This window comes from Coenobita brevimanus, chromosome 54 (assembly GCF_032717465.1).
Source record: "Coenobita brevimanus isolate Jiangsu-jjx chromosome 54, ASM3271746v2, whole genome shotgun sequence".
Lineage (NCBI taxonomy): Eukaryota > Metazoa > Arthropoda > Malacostraca > Decapoda > Coenobitidae > Coenobita > Coenobita brevimanus.
In genome coordinates this window covers 2,667,342-2,688,518 of record NC_137007.1, presented here as the reverse complement: position 1 = coordinate 2,688,518, position 21,177 = coordinate 2,667,342, and the positions used below count along the sequence as shown (strand labels likewise).

The window sequence follows — 21,177 nt, the reverse complement described above, 5'->3', positions numbered from 1 at the left end:
GGACTGTCGGTGTTTGTTTTATCTTCAGTGGGCTGTAGACAGGTGTAGCTGAAAAAGAGAGAGAGAAAAAAAAGATGTGGTTCCTTAATATTCTTGGTTAAAGCTCTCTACCAGTAATGAGAGGTGAGAGTGTGATGGTAGGACAGGCCTCAGTTTTTGACAGTTTCTGAAGCATATGATGAAAGTAGGATGTGTATTAACCTATCTTAATCATTGCAGACTACAGTATGTATTGTGGAATGAAGGTTGTGTGCATCAAACATTTACAGTACACATTCCATTAATGACGGTCAAAACTTAGGGGCCCGCTAATGTTTTTACCTCCTCAGTCTTTTATTGCTATGGCTGTAAGTACAGTACCTAATTACCATTCTGTTCACCAGTTTCCAGAATCTTGGGATTATCCATATAGCAAAGCGTGACACCAGAGATATCATCAAGCAGCGTAAAATAGACGAAAGACTGACTCAAGCTCACCTTCGCAAGCCACATTTCTCTATTGATGATATCAGGCGCAGCATCACTCAGGCAGATCTTAAGAAAGTAAGTCAGTAGCTATCAAGTGTGTGTGTGTGATTTTTCTCAGACTCTGGTCAGGAGGAATCTTTATAGTGTCATGTGAAAGTTTTCCTCCTGTAACGCTTGGGCTCGTGACCTTGCGTGGCATATAACACTAGATTTGTGCCATCCATTAGTGTTATTGATGACATGAACACTCAGCTGAATAGAAGTGTTATTTAACAGGAAAATGTAAAGGCATGACTGAGAGGGTTAATACGCAGCTTGTCATTGCATAAAGCTGCATTATTGTTGTTTCCATGTGAGTCATATGTGTTTCAAGTGAGCTTATTTTATCTAAGTAGAGTATGAGAATCTTAAAACTCATGCTGGTGGTGGGCCTCTTCTTCTTTTATGTAAGCTTTTTCATGTTAATTATAAAGATAGATTAAATGGTCATAAAAAGAGAATGGCTATACAATTGACAGGTTGGTGAGTGAGTTTAAAGATGGGAGGAGATGTGGTGGGCCAAGAGGGAGATGGATGGATATGGTGGGTGGGTGTGAGGGAAAGTGAGGTGCAGAAATTAGGGTAGCTAAGAAATTGACAAGAGATTAGACTGGCTTAATTGAGTATGTATGAAGATACACATAATAGGGATTGTCACTTTTTACATCATATAGAATGACTCTGCCCCACAGATGTTTGCGAATGTGGTGTGTATGAGTTAGGGTCGGATATCAAAGGGTTGGATAAATTAGATCACATTACATATAAAGACCATGGACCATGCTAGCATATGTAGCTTTTTAACGTGGTGATAGTTACCTGTATGTCACAATCTTGAGCCATTTGCCTTCACAAATACCTGTCCCAAGGGTACCTTCGCAGGACCTCATCCCAAGTCGTCCATAGTCTACCTGTTGCCGCTGTTCTTTCCTCATCTTTAACTCTAACTGATCTCAGTCAGTCAAGTCACCCTCCCACCTTCCTCAGAGCATGCCCAGACCATCTTAACCCACCAGTTCACATCACTTCACTGAAACAGTACACTCTCACTTATCCATCGTCATGATTTCTGTCCTATCGCATTATCTGGTGCTTTCAACTTGGCTCTGCGAAACAATATTTGGCGAAATTAGGCAGTATCCAGCTCAGAAACAGGAAGCAATCAATGGTACTATGCATTTTTTGGCAGTAATATGCATCATCCAGCTCAGACATGGGACCTAGTCACCATGCGGGCAGATCCCGCAACACTTGTCAGCCAGTCACAGTGTGTTGCGGGAGTGGCCCACCTGATGCCCCAAGCCAACTGTTGCCCTCTCATTCTTTCCACTGGATACCATATATTGATGACCCATCTGTGATCGCACGTAATTATACCTGTATATGATTACTGTATATGTTTTTATGTATCATTCATTCATTCATTGCCAGACGCCATGTATCCCAGACGGGGTGGCCAATGGCTTAGAGTTAATTGTTTTACAGGGAGGGGCACTAATCCTCCACCAACCCCACTTGACACGTAGGGATGCCAACAGCATCTGGTGTGATTATATTATATATATACTGTATTACTGTACTATATTTACTGTATCTTTACTGTATTGTATTTTATGGTGGATTTTAATCTTTTATTATTGGGTATTATTGTAGAAAAATTTTTAGAGTAGAGGGTTGAGACAGAGCTTAGGGTGGTGACATATTACTGTATCTGGCTTACCACTGAATGAATAGCCGATTGGGGTTATCAATGCAGTATCCGGCATTTTGAAATATCCTGCAGAGGGGTTGGTTAAATTGCACCAGATATTTGATAGACTGTCTATTGTTAATTCTCGTATAGCATGTTGTTCTAAGTTCTATCATTCAGTGATATACTAATCATCCATCTAAGGATTCACATTTATTTCCAATCTGCATGTAACCTCTTCTTTCACTTAATTTTCACATCTGTGCAGTATAACACTTCTCACACAAGTATTGTAGAGAGTTAGAGCAGCAGATCTTTAAACTTCTTTCATCCACTCCTCATTCTGGCAGTGGAACCACCCTCTGCTCCTTGTTCTGCACTCAACATATCTCCCAAGTAGAAGTACTCCACACACTTCAAGTGACTGTCATCCCAAACTCTGTTCTCTTGTAAACACCTGAACATAGTACACACTGAAAGTTTCTCCCATCATGCAGTCTACCTCCAGCACTGTAGTATTTCATGTGAACCAATTTATTGCAAATTGTACACGGAGCGTAATTCCTCCAACTCCCTTTTTGCACACAGCACAAGGCCATGCACCATGGTCCATGACATAACAGCCCTCACATCAACTAACCATGACCATTGTTTTACCATTACCAGTTTTAACTTTCAATCACTTTGCTTCCCTCCCATCCATGCACCTCTTGAAGTCCTCTCTAGCCTCCTACATACTTTCTGTAATCAAAGCTAAATGACTGGGCATGTTGTTTGACTGTTCTGCTTTTTTACTTTCTCCTTGTTTCTGGATTCTACTTCATTCCATCTCTTTGGCTAAAGTTAGGACTGGGTTGATGATAATTCTGTCATGTTTTTCGATCTGCATCAACATGCACTTACCCTCCTGTGTTTGTTTCACTTGAGCTCAGATTGAAGAGGAGGCTGAGGAGGAAGCTAAGAGCATGGACCTCAACAAAGTGGTGCTTCGATTCCAGGCCTTCCAGTATGATGAGACCATTAAGGCGTACCGGCCCATCACGCTGCCCGTAGACTCTGATGTTGTCTATAATCTTAGTAAGTATGTCATCCTTTGCTGTCATAAGGATTATTTACTCGTTTTTACAGCAGAGGTGGTGAAAGTTTTGATTTATTGAACCAGAAGGGTGATTTTGACTTCATATATAAAGTATTATTTAGTATTGTGGTAATGACAAAATTTTGTTTCCAGCATTTTGGAAAACAGAAACGGATGATAGGAAACCTAAATAAGGTATATGTAATATGTTTAACTACTGTTGTGATAATTGAGGAGTTGCTAATAATCATTACCTTGCTGCAGAGAATGCCACAACGGGTGAACTAAAGATTGTGCGGATGTCACAGTGTTCTGCACCCTGCACTGGAGGCACCGAAGTTTGGTTACTAGTGGAAAAAGTCCGCAGAAGTGAGTAGAACTCATTTATGATTGTTTTTTATCATTTGACTACTAACCCCTGGAGTCTGAGATTTGTTATACTGAATACATTATCAGGTATAAAAAATGTAGGTACTGGTACTGTATATTGTAGGAATATCCTGCTGTTGCTTGACCCCAGTTCATCTACGCATGCAGACCTGCCAACCACAGGTAAGTGACCACCCCTGTGGGTTTGTCCCATAAGTTCCCTACACCATTGATGTCATGTTTGTGTCTTAGTGTGGCATGTGCTGTGCAGTTCTCCATTGTGTGTTACATTGTGTGGGCCTGTTATACAAGCAGGGCATGTATCATCTGTAATTCCACCCAGCCCAAATCTAATATGGTAGCTGAGGAGGGTTGGGTGATGTCCTGTTCTAAATGCAACTAGGTGCTCTCAGTCATCTCTGTTTATGGATACCTCTAACGAGTGGATGTCAAGAGGGGGGCTTGTAGTATGGTGTTATGATCGAGGTATTGTAATGCCCTGCCTGTGAAATGAGTCTGTAGGTGTTCCTTATTGCTAGGGTTGGAATGTCTAGTGGTGGGATGTAGAGGGTTTGATAATGTTTGTGTGGTGAGCGTTTTATGTTCCTGTGTGTGTTGTGTATCTCTGTCATATAATGACAGGGTGTTATGTTTTGGCACAGACTGCTGCATAGAATTGTGTGCCGCTAATATCAAGGTAGTCTCTGATAGGAAGGACTTTAGTTTCAGAGTGTAAGTGAACTGTGGGACTGGTTTTGGTGCAAACATTGGTGATGCATAGGGTGTTCTGTATGAATTGCAAGATGTTGAAGTGGCTGTTAGATATGATAGGAGCCCATGCCAGGGAGGCATAGAATATATCTAATATATTGTTTGTAGATTAAGGAGAGTGTTTCTTTTTGTTGCCCATAGTTTGGACCAGTAGTTGCCCCGAGTGCATTGAGTCTGGGGATGCATTGTCTCTTAAGGTCTTGTACGCAGTCCTTGAAGGCGAATGCTGCGTCATAAGTTACTCCAGTGCTCTTTGTGGAGTGTGTGTGTGTGTGTGTGTGTGTGTGTGTGTGTGTGTGTGTGTCAGTGCTCTTTGTGGAGTGTGTGTGTGTGTGTGTGTGTGTGTGTGTGTGTGTGTGTATCTGTGTGTGTGTGTGGCACATGAGAGTAAGTGTGATGCTGGGGCAAAGTACTAATGTTCCTGTTAACTGCTGGTGGTGAATTTGGCTGGATTGATCATCAGCCTGTTGTCCTCAACCCAGGTCTGCAGTATGTTGAGGTACCGGGTAGTCCTTTTGCAATAATAAGTAGAAACAGGCGGCCACCATCACCTCACTCATTGTAGTGCAGCCTTCAGGTGAGTTGATTCTGAATGACATGCCAGGTGGTTTCTTCATGTTTTAGTGGGCTAAGGCACTCCATTCAGATGGGGCCCATATGAGTTTCAGTGTGAGAGGTGGGTTGGATTTGTGCGCACATGACGTCACTCAGGCAGGTGGGACTAGTCACCCTTGCATTAAATGTAGAGATTGCATAGCTTTGCCTGGGCCCCTATGCTCCTGCTGGAGTAAGAAAAAGGATTGGATGATAGATAGATTGATGGACAGATAGTTTAATTTGTATTGGTGTTTGTGACATGGAGGTGATTTGTTTGTGGCCACCCCTTACGGGATTAAGGCATCTAGCAATAGATAGATAGACAGTATGCATGTGGTAAGTATTCACTTGTGTAAGCAGTGCTCTACTTTGTAATATGACAGTACGAGTTGCTGTACATATATGGTATGTTTCATTGATATTAATAAGTAATGTATCAAATTTTTTCTCAAAGTGAAATATATACTGACAATAGAGTTTTGTTCATTCATGGTCACCATTTCCACTGAGCCTTTGTCTTATTCTCCTTCAGATAATGTGCAGATCAGGTTCTTCGAGCTGGACCAAAATGACCAAGAGATCTGGTCAGCATATGGGGACTTTTCAGATGCTGATGTCCACCATCAATATGCTATTGTCTTCAGGTAGGATCCTCCATTTCATTTGTGTGTGTGTGTGTTTATTGATATATGAGAAAAAAATCACCTACTGTCTATAATCCTAAGTGATCCTTAGCTTCTGTGATTCAAAGTCACATACCTCCTGTTACTTAGTACAAGGGTGACAATATAGATAGGATGCACCTGACATTAAATAACAATAAACCGTGCTGGATATGGGAGCCTGTACTAAGAACAGTGGGTCTGAAGTGATGCATGCCAGTTATAGAAGTATAGGAATCCAGAGCAGTGTTGTAGTTCATATATTTTGAAATGAAAATAAGACACGTCAGAGAAGTTTCTTATCTTGACAAAGAAAAAGAATGGGTAAAGAAATAAAAAGTAAACCTGTTGGTGGTACGATATAACCAAGTCTTGTCTCAGAACTTGCACATGAGTAATTTTGATTGTGTATAATATATATGTAAACTATAAAAGACAGGGCTTTAGTAGTGATCTGTCAGGTTGCCATCAGTTAATGAAATGCACCACACAGGCAGCAGGAAATCTATCAGCAACCATTTATTGTAGATGGGATATAAAGTAGCATCATCTGCTACAGGACTGCTGAATGATGACTGTAGTAAAAATTCATTTATTTTCTAGTAATTAGCTTCAGTAGCCTGTATTTCAGGTTGCCTTAAAACTGACTGATCTGTTATAGATAATGTGTAAAACTGTAGGATGTTAGGAATTTCTCAGCAACAGAGCGTGCTCATAAATAGAAATTTAGGCCTTGTCGTCATCCTTGCATCACATAGCCTATTTCTTTTTTCTCCATGTATAGCATCATGTCATAGTTTCTGCTAACATTGCAAATATATGGGCTCTCTGATAGTTTTGTGCCACTGATAATGTGTATATCCAAACAGAAACTCTCAGATCAAGATGTTAAATTGTCCTTTAGTGTACTGTCCCTATAGGTATGTGTAGGGTAAGCACATCTCCAGTTGGTAGCTGGCCGTGTGGGAGGCGGGGCTCAATGATGTCGGTGCATCCTTTCTGTACTTGGACCTCCATTTGTCTCTGATTCGAGACCAGCTCTGTACATCACCGTACCCTCAGTATGAAGTGGACTTTAATGATTTATCAGTATCTTTGTATCCAAGTGGGAGCCTTATCCTCTTTTGATGCTTATTCTAATGCTTTCTGAATTATTTTATTTAAAGATTATTTATATACATTTGCTGTTAGAGAGAAATTAAACTTGTTTTGAGGACTCAGATATGGAAAAGTATACTGTAGGAGTCTTTTGATGGAGAATTTATGAAGATGCTCGAGACAGTAGTTGCATCTCTTATAACATGACAAGTGAAGGCATGATCATTGCCCCATGCGTGTTTTGAGAACAAATTATTCCCCTGAAGCACATTTCATGTGGTTCATGGCATGTGGGGTTGAGCCAGGAACTTCAGAGGTTTGATTAATGACTAAATGGATGTATGGCCTATTATCAGGCTTTGTGAATAGTTTTTGTACTTCTATAATTTTTTCTTGTGTTTGTGATGCCCACCTGCCATATTTATTGCTAGAAAGTAGTGTTATTTTATGAATTTTGAAGACTGAATGATGAGTGTACGGATGTGACCAATTTCACTGGACACTGGGTTAAAATTGTAGCTTGTTCTTTTTTTCCCTTTTCTGAATCCAATCCATCTATTAAATCAGTGTAGTAAGGTTATGATGATGATGAATAGAGTTATGATAGTGATTTCCTTATCTTTTAGACCTGTCACAGCTAAGTAACAGTGTTTTGCAATGTATGTTTCAATCCATCCTGGTAATGTGCTTATAGTACAGTATATTTCAGAGAAACACTGTATACAGTTCATAAAGAAACTGTAGGGATTGTTGATAAAAACATAATTGTCAGTATTCATGTGCAGAGAATGATGCTAGGGAGTGTTCACAGCATAATATAAGTAGAGTGAGAGAGGACAGTGCAGAGGTTTATCTGATCATATGATTGTGTTATGCAGGGTGACATTGGCAGGAACACAGAAGAAAATTGTATAGAAGAGTACTCAGAGAATGAAAGTGAAAAAATCAAGAAAGAGATCAGTAGCAGATGAGTAAAAAAAAAAAAAAAAAAAAAAAAAAAAAAAAAAATTGATAATGCCATTTTATGCTACTGTACAGTATGTATGTTTTGCTATAGAGGCTAAGACATTACCTTTGTGTAGAGTACTTGGTTGGGGTGCATTGCCCTGTGTGACTGGACACCCTTTCTGTATCAACCAGGGACCCTTGGGTGGAATCAAACACTTGAACCATTGATTGATAGCATTTACTTTATTAACTGTGCATAGTTAGGAATGCTAAACCTGTATGTGGTGTTGAAAGGGTATCAGTGGTTGATAGCATTTGCTTTATTAAGTGTGCACAGTTAGGACTGCTAACTTGCATGTGGTGTTGAAAGGGTATCAGTTAGTAGCAAAGAAACAGCTCGGTAGGGGGCAAAGATTGAATGAATAGTGGGTAGAGCCGATTTAGGATTAGTGTCCAGGTTAAAAATAGGGAGTATTTGGGAGGTGAAAATTGGAATGGTAGTGGTCAGAGTGGATCCAGAAATAGTGTTCAGATGAAAGAAAGGGAATATTTTGAGGATAAAGTAGTTGGTAAAGATAAAGTAGTTAATAAGAAAAAAAAAAGTATGAAATGGTAGAAAAATGGCAGTGAAATGATTTGCAGAGAGATGAAAAATATGTGTGACTGAGATTGGGACAGTGCCAACAGAATATAGGAGAAACAAGGGAGCCAAATGGAAAAACTTTTAAAAATTGATGAATGGGGATGAATTAGGGCTGAGTGATGGTAACCGTTATTGGATTTGGTGGTAAAGAGTGAAAGAATATAATGTCTGAGAAATTTATGTAGAGAAATGAAGAAAGTTCTTGAAAGATTGAATAATGGCAGAACAGTAGGGTTTGATAAGGTAACTATTTAATAGAAAGAACAAATATAATTCAGAGAGTAGAGTAAACTGTTTGAAGTAAATATATATAGTTGAAAGCTGTTTAATAGAAAATATATAGATAGATAGATAGAGAGATAATTGAGAGTTGAGTAAATTGTTTGAAGTAAATATACTAGAATGCCTTAATGAGTTGAGCTGCACCAGTGGAATAAAAGAAGGCTATGTTTGTACATCTATAAAAGTGAAGGTGACTAAAGTGAATGCAGAAATTACAGCTGTATTGTGGGAAAATGTAGGTAAGGTTTCAGGAAGAGTAGTTATAGAAAAGGTTAGGAAAGTATCAGTGTCTGATGAGTTAAGAACAGAATGGATTTTTAGGAGTGGTAGGAGGATGTTTGGCTTAGTGGTAGGGGGATGTTTGGCCAATCATTTTAGGAGTGGTAGGGGATTTTTGGCAAATCGTTTTTGGAGTGGTAGGGGATACTTGGATCAGATGTTTGCAGAAGACAGGTACTATAAGATATGAGAAGAATCGTAGGATATTATGTAGTTCGTGAATCTGGAAAGACATTTATGGGAAGGATTGTAGAAGGTAGTACAAATATGTGACATTGCTGGAAAACTGATGAATGTTATAGTTATTATGACTGCTGGATGCACAAACAAAAGATGGTTGTCTGAATGAATTATTTAGAGTTAGTGGTGGAGTTAGATAGAAGTGAATGGTAGTGGTCATAGATGGAGTATTTTAAATCTATATCTGTGGCAGCAGGAGGATTGCGTGAAGGAATGTTAGTGCCCACATTAATGTATGGGTGTGAGACTTTCGTTTGACATAAAAATGAAAAGTCATAAGTAAGAGCAGTGAAAATGAAATTATTGAGGAATGTGTGTGGAGTGCAGAGAGTGGATAGGATAAAGATGAATGTGATGCTTGAAAGGTGTGATGTAAGGAAATATGTAGACATTGGTACTAGGGTTAGGAAAGGTATGCTTATTAATGGATGTTTGGGAAGAATGCGTGTAAATTAGGTGGTAAAAAAAGTGTATGGGTGAGTTTGAAGGTGGGTGGATGCATGGTAGACCGAGAAAGTTGATAGATATGGTGAGTTTGTTGAAAGTGAGATATGGAGATTTATGAGGCTAGTGAATTTATTGAGAATCAAGCTTATTGGAAGAATTCTGTGGAGAAGAGTGTATGATGTGACATGCATGTTTTTACACAGTGACAATGATAGTTGTTGGATTTATGCAAGATGATATGTTATGCGGAACTCATAAGTATGGAAAGTTAAGCCTCTGAGGTGGAATTAGAATTCTGAGGGCTTGAATGGTGAGTGAGAGTGTGGCCTATTTAATTGGGCATGCTTTTGATTAGGTCTTCCTCAGGTAGTTTTTTTTTTGGGGGGGGGGGTTGGGGGGGAAGGTTATAATGATGATGGTGATGTGTTGTTTACTATTTACAGTGATTTTTGGTAAAAATTTTAACTTATTCATCAGTTATAATTCCTAATTCTCCTCTCCTCTCTTTTTACGCAGGACACCACGTTATAGAATCACAAATCTGAATACAGCGGTGCGTGTGAAAGTACAGCTGGAGCGACCTCTAGACAAGGACACGAGCGAGCCTCTAGATTTCACCTACCTGCCAGATAGTGAGTCATGACATTGAATGTTTGTTGTGGGTGGGGGTGGGTAGAGTAATTTGTGGGAATATGGATAAGGAGGAAAAACATTATTCCCAGTGGTTTAATCAATGACAGATGTTTGCATTATATTTCAGTTCTCTCTGTTTTATATTACTGGGGAGTATTACAAAAGTAAAAGATACTTGGGATGTCTCTCTGCCCATAGATGATTCTATTTAATATGAAGAACAGGGGTATGCCATAAGTGTGATGTAAAAGTTGGACAGATGCCATGAGGCACTTAGCTGTGTGGCTTATCTCTGTAACTTGAACCTCTGCGCATGTTGTGGTTATTCAGCCACAGTCTTAGGATACAAGGCTACTGCATCTTCTAGGTTAGCACAGCTACCTCCCCTAGGTACTTGTTTACCTACCAACCCATAAAGGTTCATGCACAAGGATTCATTGCTTGGTGTTCCTGAACTTGATTCTTCTGAATTCTCCACTCTCTGGCTTCGGCTTTCCTGTCATTCTCTGACTAAATATATCTGTGCTGTTTACTTATCCCCTAATTCTACTGACTATCAAAAATTCTTCGACTATCTTACTTCTACGATGGAACACATTCTGTCCATTTCTCCTTTCTCTGAAATCTCCATTCTTGGAGATTTCAATGTTCACCACCACCTTTGGCTCTCCTCTCCTTTCACGGATCCACCTGGTGAACAAGCCTACATCTTTTCTATCCTTAATGACCTAGAGCAGCTTGTACAGCACCCTACCCGTATCCCTGACCGCCTTGGAGAGAGCTCCAACATACTTGACCTCTTCCTCACAACTAATCCTTCAGCTTACTCTGTTAATCTTTTCTCTCCGTTGGGCTCCTCCGATCACAACCTTATTACCTTAACCTGTCCTATCGCTCCAGTACGGCCTGCGGACCCTCCAGGGAAACGTCGTCTCTGGCATTTTGGAGCTGCGGACTGGGAGGCCCTCAGGCAGTACTTCTTTGATTTTCCCTGGAATGATTATTGCTTCCATGGCCGTGAGCCATCTGAGTGTGCCTTGCGCATTACGGAGGTTATTCTCTCGGGCATGGAAGCATACATTCCTTTCTCATATCCTTTGACTAACGCAAGAAAGCCTTGGTTTAATCACGCTTGTTCTAATGCTGTCCGCAACAAGGAGAAGGCCTACAAAAGGTACCGGAGCCAACCCACCCCTGAATCACATAATCTTTACGTTTCTGCCCGGAATCGTGCTAAGTCTGTTCTTCGCTCTACTAAAAATAATTTCATCCATACTAAATGCTCTCAACTCTCCAACTCAAATTCTTCCCGCTCCTTCTGGCACCTTGCCAAAAATCTTTCTAACAACTTTACCTCATCATCCTTCCCTCCTCTTTTCTACTCTGATGGTTCTGTAGCTATTTCTTCTACTGATAAAGCAGATCTCTTCGCACAGACTTTCTCCTCCAATTCCACCTTAGACGATTCCGGTGCTGTTCCTCCATCACTTCCCCCTCTGACTTCCTCATGGCTGACATTAAAATGTCTTCAGTTGATGTATTTTCTGCCATTACTGGCCTCAGTACTAACAAGGCATATGGGCCTGATGGGGTCCCTCCTGTTGTTCTCAAAAACTGTGCTTCTGTGCTTACACCCTGCCTAGGCAAACTATTTCGCCTTTGTCTGTCAACTTGTACCTTTCCTTCTTGCTGGAAGTTTGCTCTCATTCAGCCAGTCCCAAAGAAGGGTGACCACTCCCAACCCTCCAACTATCGTCCAATTGCTTTAACGTCCTGTATTTCAAAAGTTTTCGAGTCAATTCTTAATAAAAAATTTTAAGGCATCTTTCCTATCACAACCTTCTTTCCGATCGTCAGTATGGGTTCCGTCAGGGACGCTCCACTGGCGATCTTCTCACCTACCTTTCAGACTCCTGGTCATCCTCCTTTCGGGACTTTGGCGAAAGCTTTGCCATTGCACTTGACATCTCAAAGGCTTTCGATCGAGTCTGGCATAAATCTTTAATTTCCAAACTGCCCTCCTACGGTTTCTATCCTTCTATCTGTACCTTCATCGCTAGCTTCCTTTCTGGTCGTTCTATAGCTGCTGTCGTAGACGGCCATCGTTCTTCTCCTAGATCTATCAACAGTGGTGTTCCTCAGGGCTCTGTCCTATCACCAACTCTCTTCCTTTTATTCATCAATGATCTTCTAAGCTGTACATCTAACTCTATCCACTCATACGCTGATGACTCCACCCTTCACCTTTCCATTCGGTTCCCGCAACGCCCATCTCAACAGTTACTTCAAGAAACAAGGGATGAGGCTATGGCACACCTAATGTCTGACTTGGCTCATATCTCTGACTGGGGTAAAAATAATATGGTTGTCTTTAATGCTTCTAAGACTCAGTTCTTACACCTATCAACCCGACAAAATCTTCCACAGGTATACCCATTAATGTTTAATAATATTCAGATTAATCCTGCATCATCCTTGAACATGCTTGGGGTTTCATTTACTCGGGACTTATCTTAGAAAGATCACATTGCATCTCTTGTAAAATCTGCTTCCAAGAGATTGGGTGTGCTAAGCCGACTCCGCTCTTTCTTTACCCCTGCACAATTGTTGACTCTATACAGGGGTTTTATCCGCCCCTGTGTGGAGTACAACTCTCATGTGTGGGGAGGCTCCCCACATACAGCTCTTCTCAATAGGGTGGAGTCAAAGGCTTTTCGTCTCATTAACTCTCCTCCTCTTACTGACTCCCTTCAACCTCTGTCTCTTCGCCGCACTGTTGCATCTTTATCTCTTTTCTATCGCTACTTTAATGGTCACTGCTCCTCTGAACTGTCTGCTTGCATTCCTCCACCTCTACGACGGGCGCGTAGCACCCGTCTGGCAGCAAACTCTCATCCCTTTTCTGTCCAACTCTCTAATGCAAGAGTTAACCGTTACTCCCAGTCTTTCATTCATGCAACAGGTCAGCTCTGGAACTGTCTCCCTCTGTCTGTATTTCCTCCTGCCTATGATCTCCAGTCTTTCAAACGCAGTGTGTCCAGGCATCTCAAAATGATCGGATCTTGAATTTGGCTCTCTATTGTATTTTGTTTTTCTCTTGGAGGGAACTGTTACTGCGGGCTCATGGCCTTTGGTTCCTTCTTCCTCGCATTAAAAAAAAAAAAAAAAAAAAAAAAAAAAAAAAAAAAACTTGTCTACCATGCATTGGAATAGTAGGTGAACCTTTGCCCTTGACAGGACACGGAGAAGCATACAATCCATATAGTCTCTTTGTGTCTTAAAAGGTGACTAGAAAGGGCAAGAATTAGGAGATTCGAATTCCTTCCCTCTTTGTATTGATATAAAGGTATGACTGTGTACTGGCCAGTAATTGTATTGCAGGCATCCCCAGTGTTCACATGGCAGAGGTAGGTTGGGGTAATTTCATCCACAGCTTCCTTTCTCGCCAGTGTCGTATTCTCAAAGAGATGTGGTACTTGCTTTGTGTGGAGAAGTTCAGTGCATTTAATTTGTCAGGAGAATACTGTAAAGTAAAATAGTCATTATATTGTTTATAAAATTTGCAGATATTTACTGAAATGTGATGATGAATGTACAGCACTAATATTAGCCAGCAAGACCGTGGCAACCTATATTCAGTAAACTTCCTACATGAACATTGAAAATTGGTTCCAGCTGAGTGGTGGTAGTATTTGTTGTTTCTTGAATAACCCCAGTCTCTCTGGCTGAGGAGACCCATCAGCCACAGACAAGCAACTGCCCCCTCAGGACCATCACATGCAGTGAACCAGTGTTCCTATGCAGTAGACAGTGCCTTGCCATAGCAAGACGCACGGAAGAGTGTGGAAGTTTGGCTCTTCGATGGATGCTGCATTTGCAGTTCTCCTTCCAGTTAACATGGGCACCATAGGAGGCTCTACATCGCCCTGTAATGGGGAAGATCAGGAAAGAAGGATTTCTAGGTTGGGAAGAATGCAAGAATGGTGTTAATGGATTTCTTAAAGAGTGTTTGTGGAACATCTAGGGTGGATAGGATAAACTGTGGCCCATGAATTATTCGGAGTAAGGAAATCAGTTGATAATAGGGAAGAGAGAGAGAGTTTGAGTGAGATGATCATGCAGAGAGAATGGACATACAGCAGACTTTCAGTTATCCGTTGTAATTCAGCCAAGCCCTGCTCCGAATAACGTGAAATGCCGGATATTGTGTCCAACTCAACATTCGGCCTTGAGCAGGATATTGTGATTCTATCAGTGTCATCCCTCTATCATAAAACTTTTACCATGCGTAAAAGATGAAAACTTAGCATATAAAAACAACACAGTAATGATACAGTACAGTAATACAATACTGTTCATAGTGTACTATTGTACTGTATGTATTCAAAAGGTGTTGGCATTGATGAGGAGAAACAGGACTGGGGGGTTCGCACATGTAAACATTACAGTACCAATACAGCAGAGAGGTAGTTTAACAATCACAATAGAGCATTAGGACATGAGCACTGACAGGCCATTATCTTTGCAATACAATACAGTGCAGTAACTTGAACATAGGATGCCACAGGTTAGTCAAAGCACGAGGGGTTTACGACCACTTGGTCAGAAAAGCAGGAATGCACAGGCACATCTTGACTCAGCGACATCCATGGGTGAGAATGAGACCGCGGCAGTATTCTTGGCGCACCAGACAAGCCACGCCCATGATAGATCCTGCTTGGCTAGCACATGGTGGACATTTTCATTGGCTCCCAAGTTTTGAGATTTCCACTGGTGCCGGTTGACTATCGCATATGAGCCAGTTGAGACCCCTCAACGTTAGATATTGCATTGTATTGCCGGTTAAGTCCCATTTCAGCGCCAGATGTTGTATAAAGTTGCCGAATATTGCTTTAATAGAGCCAAGATAGCTGTGCCGGATATTGCACTGACGAATAATTGAGAGTTCACTGTAATGGTATTTAGGGCTGTTATTGTCATAGCTGTGGCCCTAGACTGTACCAGAACTTAGTGGACTGCATACTGAAAATGCCCATTTCTTGCAGTTCACCATCTTCCTTTTGGGGGTTGGGTAGAGAGTTGGGGGACATTATAGGGGTGCCACTACCTAAAGGTGTCTCTCTCCAACATCAGATAGGTTATTGAAAAGGATATATGTGAGGAGTTTTTAGAGAGCTGGGAAAGTGGATGGATATGGTAAATGAGGCAATGAGAAAGCAAGGTTTGGATGTTATAACACTAAGGATTTAATCGGATGAGAGTTCATATCGTATCGTATCATTTATAAAGACTCCAACATGTTTGACTGCATTGGCCTTTGTCACGAAATGGTGGTTCCATGCTGCTGGATCTCTGGCAGTCACTCTGTGACCTCATTCCAAGTCTTTTTTTGGTCTGCATTCCGCAGCCCTACTCCCAGCATTCATACTTCTCACTTTCTGCACCCAGTTGTCATCCACCATCCTCTCCACATTCCCAGACCATCTCAGTCTACCTCTCCTCATTATTACATCAATATACTCCAATCCCATCCTTCCTCTCAACTCTTCAGTCGTAAACCTAGCTTCCCCAGGTCTTGCATTCAAAGAAACACTACACATCCATCTAATCATTGATATTTCTGTATGTTTGAGCCTATGAATATCCTCTTCTTTACAGCCCAGGTCTCAGTACCATACAACATTACACTCCCTATACATGCCACATACACAGATTCCTTAGCAAGGAGGGAGAGCCCTCTTTGTCAGAAGAGGGGACAACTCTCTAAACGGTACAGAAGAGCACATGACAGTGGTTTAATACCTCTGTTTTAACCTTGTGTAAAACAGGTCAGCTGTGTGGCAAGTATAAGTGAAATGCACCCATAAAGAAAAAAAAAATGTGCTCATGGTTAGGCTTGTGAGATGGAGCTAGGTTCCTGGAGCTTGAATGGTATGTGAATGATTGTGTAGCCCATTTCACACACACACACACACACACACACACACACACACACACACACACACACACACACACACACTGGAATGTTTGTCTTTTATGTAAAGGGTCACCCATTTCAAGCCACGAAGCCTTGCTGAACAGGAATGCAACCATTCCCTGTATGCAAGAACAAGCAACCTACCAAATAAACTATTGTACATCGATTTGTCTCACACCCACACAAAAAAAATCCATAGAACAGAGCCATAAATAAAGAAAATATAAAAAAATTGTCAAATGCCTCCCTTAAACTGACACAGCAAATTATCAAAGGCACAAAAAATTTTCAGAGCAGCAAGACCAGAGCAGATATCAAATATCCAGTTAAAAAACACATTGGCCTCTTAGTCATAAAGACCCTAACTGAATTCTTCTACTTGACTCATAGCCTATCCCCATTATCTCAGGGAAACTATCATCCTCATATTCATCTGAGGTAAACCACCCACTAGTTCTGTGCTGACTAGACCAATATTGGTGCTTTTATACCATCCCAAATCATGGAAAGATTAACTCAGAAGTACATCACTTCCTCCCCCCCCCCTCCATCCTAAAATGAATTTCGACCCAAGCACTCAATCACCACACATCTTTCCAGTTGACCAAAGTCATCTGAGATGGTTTTAGCAAGAAGCAACCTCCTTTAGGCACCACACTAGCAGCAGTAAACATAAGTAAGGCCTTCAGTACACTGTCAAGAGACCTAAACAAAATCCTATTCACAAACATAGAAAACAACAACTAGAAATGGCTGGCCAACTTCTTCTTCCTCAGACATGCCCAAGTACTCTACCAAAACCAGAGTTTTAAGTTTAGAATAGTATCCAGTGGTATCCCATGGGGTATAGTTCTTTCATATTCACATTTTAACATCTTCCTCCATGGCCTACCACCCAACTCCCCTCCTTCATTATTGTCCTGTGCTGATGACCTAGCAATAACTTCATAACATTCCAGAACTCAACAACAGCACGCGAGCTTCAGCAGCACCCCTGCTTGTTGGAACACTGGCTTAGACAGAATCGAATAACTGCTTCGCCAACCAAATCAGCCATCACTCTCTTCTTCACCTTAGGAAGACATAAATCTCAGACACACCTTGAAGTCTCCCTCTTTAACTAATCACTTGCACAGGAAAGACACTCCAGAACTGTAGGACTTTTTTTAGCATGTACGTATAACCTTTCCTCAACACATAGTAGTATCAGTGCAGTGCCTTGAATACACTCCTAGGCAGTACCTTTAGAAAAAAAAAAAAAAAAAAAAATGGAGAACAGTGTACAAACAGTCCATTAGAGCGACACCAGAGCCAAAGCTGTGCCCCACCACGTTGTTGTTGCAGCTCTAGGCGCATCTGGATGTGAACCCAGTGAACTGCAGGAAGTCAACCACGTCAACTGGTTGCTCCCAGAGGTTTTTTGTTTTGGTAATGTTGAAAGATTATCTGTGTTTGTGATAGTGGGGTGCGTGAGGTGAGTAAATGTTTAGTAGTGTGGAGGTTGTTTTGCGATGTGGGCATAATTGATTGTTTGAGAATTGTATTTTGAGTTGATATTGTAGCATGGGGGTAGTGGATTGTGAGTTGTGTTTTGCGTTGGTATAATAGCGTGGAATGGTAAGGACCACCTTACCTTAACTGCCACAAACATGGAAAAGTTTGAGAAAGCACAAAGCAAAGCCTTAATATTAGTGACAGGATACACGAAGCCCACAAATACAGATCATTTACATTCAGAAACAAAATTACTCCCAGTCATGTAAATATGGGAGGCACACATTTTATCACTTTAGATTGGATGAGGGATGATTGGAGAATAAGAGTAATGCAACCAAGGCAGCTGTTATACTGCGGTGTCTCCCATTAAAAAGAAACAAAATATGACCAACCTCCCAACACTGCAGAGAATGCTTGAACAACACCCTTTCTCCTCCACTCAACTCTGCACTTCACAAAAGCATTGTATAACACTTATCCACCACAGACATTCAGAAACTTCAGCCAAACAGCAACCTTCATGAACCACCACTAGATATCCATCTCTCGGGTACTTAGTTCAGGGAGACTTGAGTGCTCTTAACCAGGTTACTTTGTGTAAGCATTGATATACTGTAGCTGAGTGGCCCTGAAGTTGTTATGCAGATGCCCCTCAATGCCCTCCTTCACTCCTAAAAGAGGGATGGGGACTGCAGGAGAGGGGCAACTTCAGTCTGCAATCTGCTGGTTTCAAATGCAGATGAACCTGGGATGACACATACAACTGCCACTACTTATACCAACAAAATACAGTTCAGAAAAACTCACTGTGCCCATACTGCAGTGCATCCCCCACATCACTTCATGCTTACCACATGCACCTCACTATCAAAACAGACAGGCCCTCAATGTACAGTACACTCAACAAAATAATCTTGTGGGGCACCCAGTTGCAGTGGGTGGTTTCCTGCAGCCCAGTGGGTTCATGTCCAGATGTGGCTAGGCTAGGGCTGCAGCTGTGACTACTTCAGTATATCTAAAGGTTTGACGTTCCAGCTAAAACACAATATTGCTGGATCTCGACTGCATAATAATTAGGACCAGAAAAATGTGCTTACAATATAAGCAGAATTCCCACATGTCAGAATTGTGAAGAAAATTTATGTGATTTACTAGTATGACTTCAACACCTACTCTTCATAAAGGTTTGCATCTTAGACATTACTTCAAATTAAGATATATTTATGACATGTTTTAAGCACCTCCAGTATCTTGTGCAACAGTGGTTACAAGCAACCTTGGTAGTTATACTTCCATTAACTAATCATTTGTAGTGGCCATGTATTCCAAAACTGTCTTTATACCACCCATTTTCATAGACATGTCTTCAAACAGCTTTCCTGATTAAGTAAAAAGTGATACACATATCTGGTTGGTGAGTATGTAGCATTTCAACACTGTTTCAGATAAAATATTAATTATCAACATGACAGGATAGTGGCTGACAGCAGAGTAGCTGGTTTAGCTCATTAAAAGTCCTTGGGAAGTCCATTCTCAGATCATCATGGAGAGGATATCTTGGGTAATGTCTTGTATCTCACAAATTCTTGGCTTGAGATGCACAAGTCAAAGCATTATTCACTGTACCACAATACAGGTGAATGATTCATATTACCATTTATGAATAAAATGCCATTGTGCCAATTTATTGTCTTAAAAACATTTGATACCAAATGAATAGTAGCGTATAACCCATACAGTAATAGGTTCAGTAAGTCATCCTGATAGATTTTAATGTTTGGAACCATACATAGTGATTGTACTGTAGGTCTTTATAAGAGCAGCAAAATACTGGGAGAACATTAGAAAACAATGCTGTATTTAGTTTTTGCCTGGCCCAGCAGCAAGAATACATGTTTGCTAAATAGAAATTGATATTTTTTCTTCAGCCACCCATAATTAATGATGAAAGTAAATACTGTATACACTGTACTACTTCGGAACTTGAATTTGAAAAACTTCATAGCTTAAAACCTGCTACAGCACACCCTTTTTTCGTGACGAGAATGCATTTGAAAAAATTCTTTGCATAACTGTTGATCGTATATAACATGGGTTCAGTGGGGATACACTTGTGGCCAATGGTCACCCACCTAACAAAATCTAAAAACAAACTTCCAGCTTACCTAAGCTATTTGTTATTTCACTTCACTGCACTTTACTTGCTGCTTACCATCAAAAATAAATGTAAAAATGAGTTCCAACTCATGATAGTTGTTTAACATCACCGCACTACACTTACTGCGTGAACTCTAACACCACACTATTGTTCCATCATTGACACTGACACACCCAGTAGTGATGATTGCTGATGCCATCTTGGAACAACAGATGACTGTAGGCTTGCTTGAGTTCTATTGTATAAACAAAAATACCGTAGTGATCATATTTAGACCAGTGAGGCTTCATGCAGGATCATAATCATCCTATAAGTGAAAATTCTCTTGTTTATCAAAAGTCCTGCTTTCTCACCACTGTACAACCATACCCTGATATCCAGCAATGTTGTGTGCCAGTGGGAGTGTTCGATCAGCGAGTATGTCAGACATCGAAGCAATTTTCCCCTTAAGATACTGAAGAAAAGCCAGAGATATATTCCAAGGCCAAACTCAAACTCTCGAATATCTTACTCAATCAATAGAAACACACAGAAACACCATAGGTAATGTTGTTATCCTCATAAACAGTACTCTTGCTAAAAAATGAGACATCAAACATCACATGCAGGAAGGTAAGGTGGGTGGGATATGCAGTGTGAAATGCTTCAGGGCAACTGGCAAGTGACAGGCAGGCAGCTGGCAGTGCGGAAGCAGGGGTGAGGGTAGGCGGGGGGATGGGAAGGGATTCAAGCAGGGGTGGGGAGACTGGAGGGAGACAAGGTGGAGTGGGGTAGGATGGGTGGACAGGGAGTGAGACAAGCAAGGGAGGAGGAGGGCGGGGGGACAGGGAGGGAGACAGGAAAGCCAAAGTGCCTTACTACCCCCTCCCCACCCAGTCTCGCTCACTCACTGACACACACACACACACACACACACACACACACACTCATTCATTCTCTCTCTCTCTCTCTCTCTCTCACACACACACACACACGGGAGACAAGCTGGGGTGGGGGAGGGTGGGGGGACAGGGAGTTAGACAACCAGGGGTGGGGGAGGGTGGGGGGACAAAGAGGGAGAGACACCTGGCAGTGCTGAGCGTGGGGATGGGGGAGAAGAGAGGGGATGGAGGGAGAACAGGGAGAGCTGTGTGCACCACCACATCCTATTCAGACATGCTCGTTTTAAACCTAGGGAGGGGTGGAGTGTTTGGACTAGCGAATCAGTGGCTCTTCGGATTGTGAGAATGTTCCTCCATTTCTTTTGTTCAGTCTAGAGAAATCATCAGTTATTGATGCATCGGAAATCAGGTAGTGGGTGT

The 21,177-nt window shown here is 41.3% G+C and overlaps 1 protein-coding gene across 1 annotated transcript in view; it reads left to right on the top strand.

Annotated features, from left to right (window-relative positions):
• The window catches only part of LOC145400988 (uncharacterized), a 54,648-nt gene that overhangs the window by 4,770 nt on the left and 28,701 nt on the right, over positions 1 to 21,177 (top strand). Inside the window, exons 5-9 of the mRNA XM_080273348.1 lie at positions 384 to 543; positions 3,130 to 3,274; positions 3,540 to 3,644; positions 5,545 to 5,656; positions 10,128 to 10,243. Coding sequence (XP_080129474.1) covers positions 384 to 543; positions 3,130 to 3,274; positions 3,540 to 3,644; positions 5,545 to 5,656; positions 10,128 to 10,243 — 638 coding nt within the window. The remainder of the gene's footprint in view (positions 1 to 383; positions 544 to 3,129; positions 3,275 to 3,539; positions 3,645 to 5,544; positions 5,657 to 10,127; positions 10,244 to 21,177) is intronic.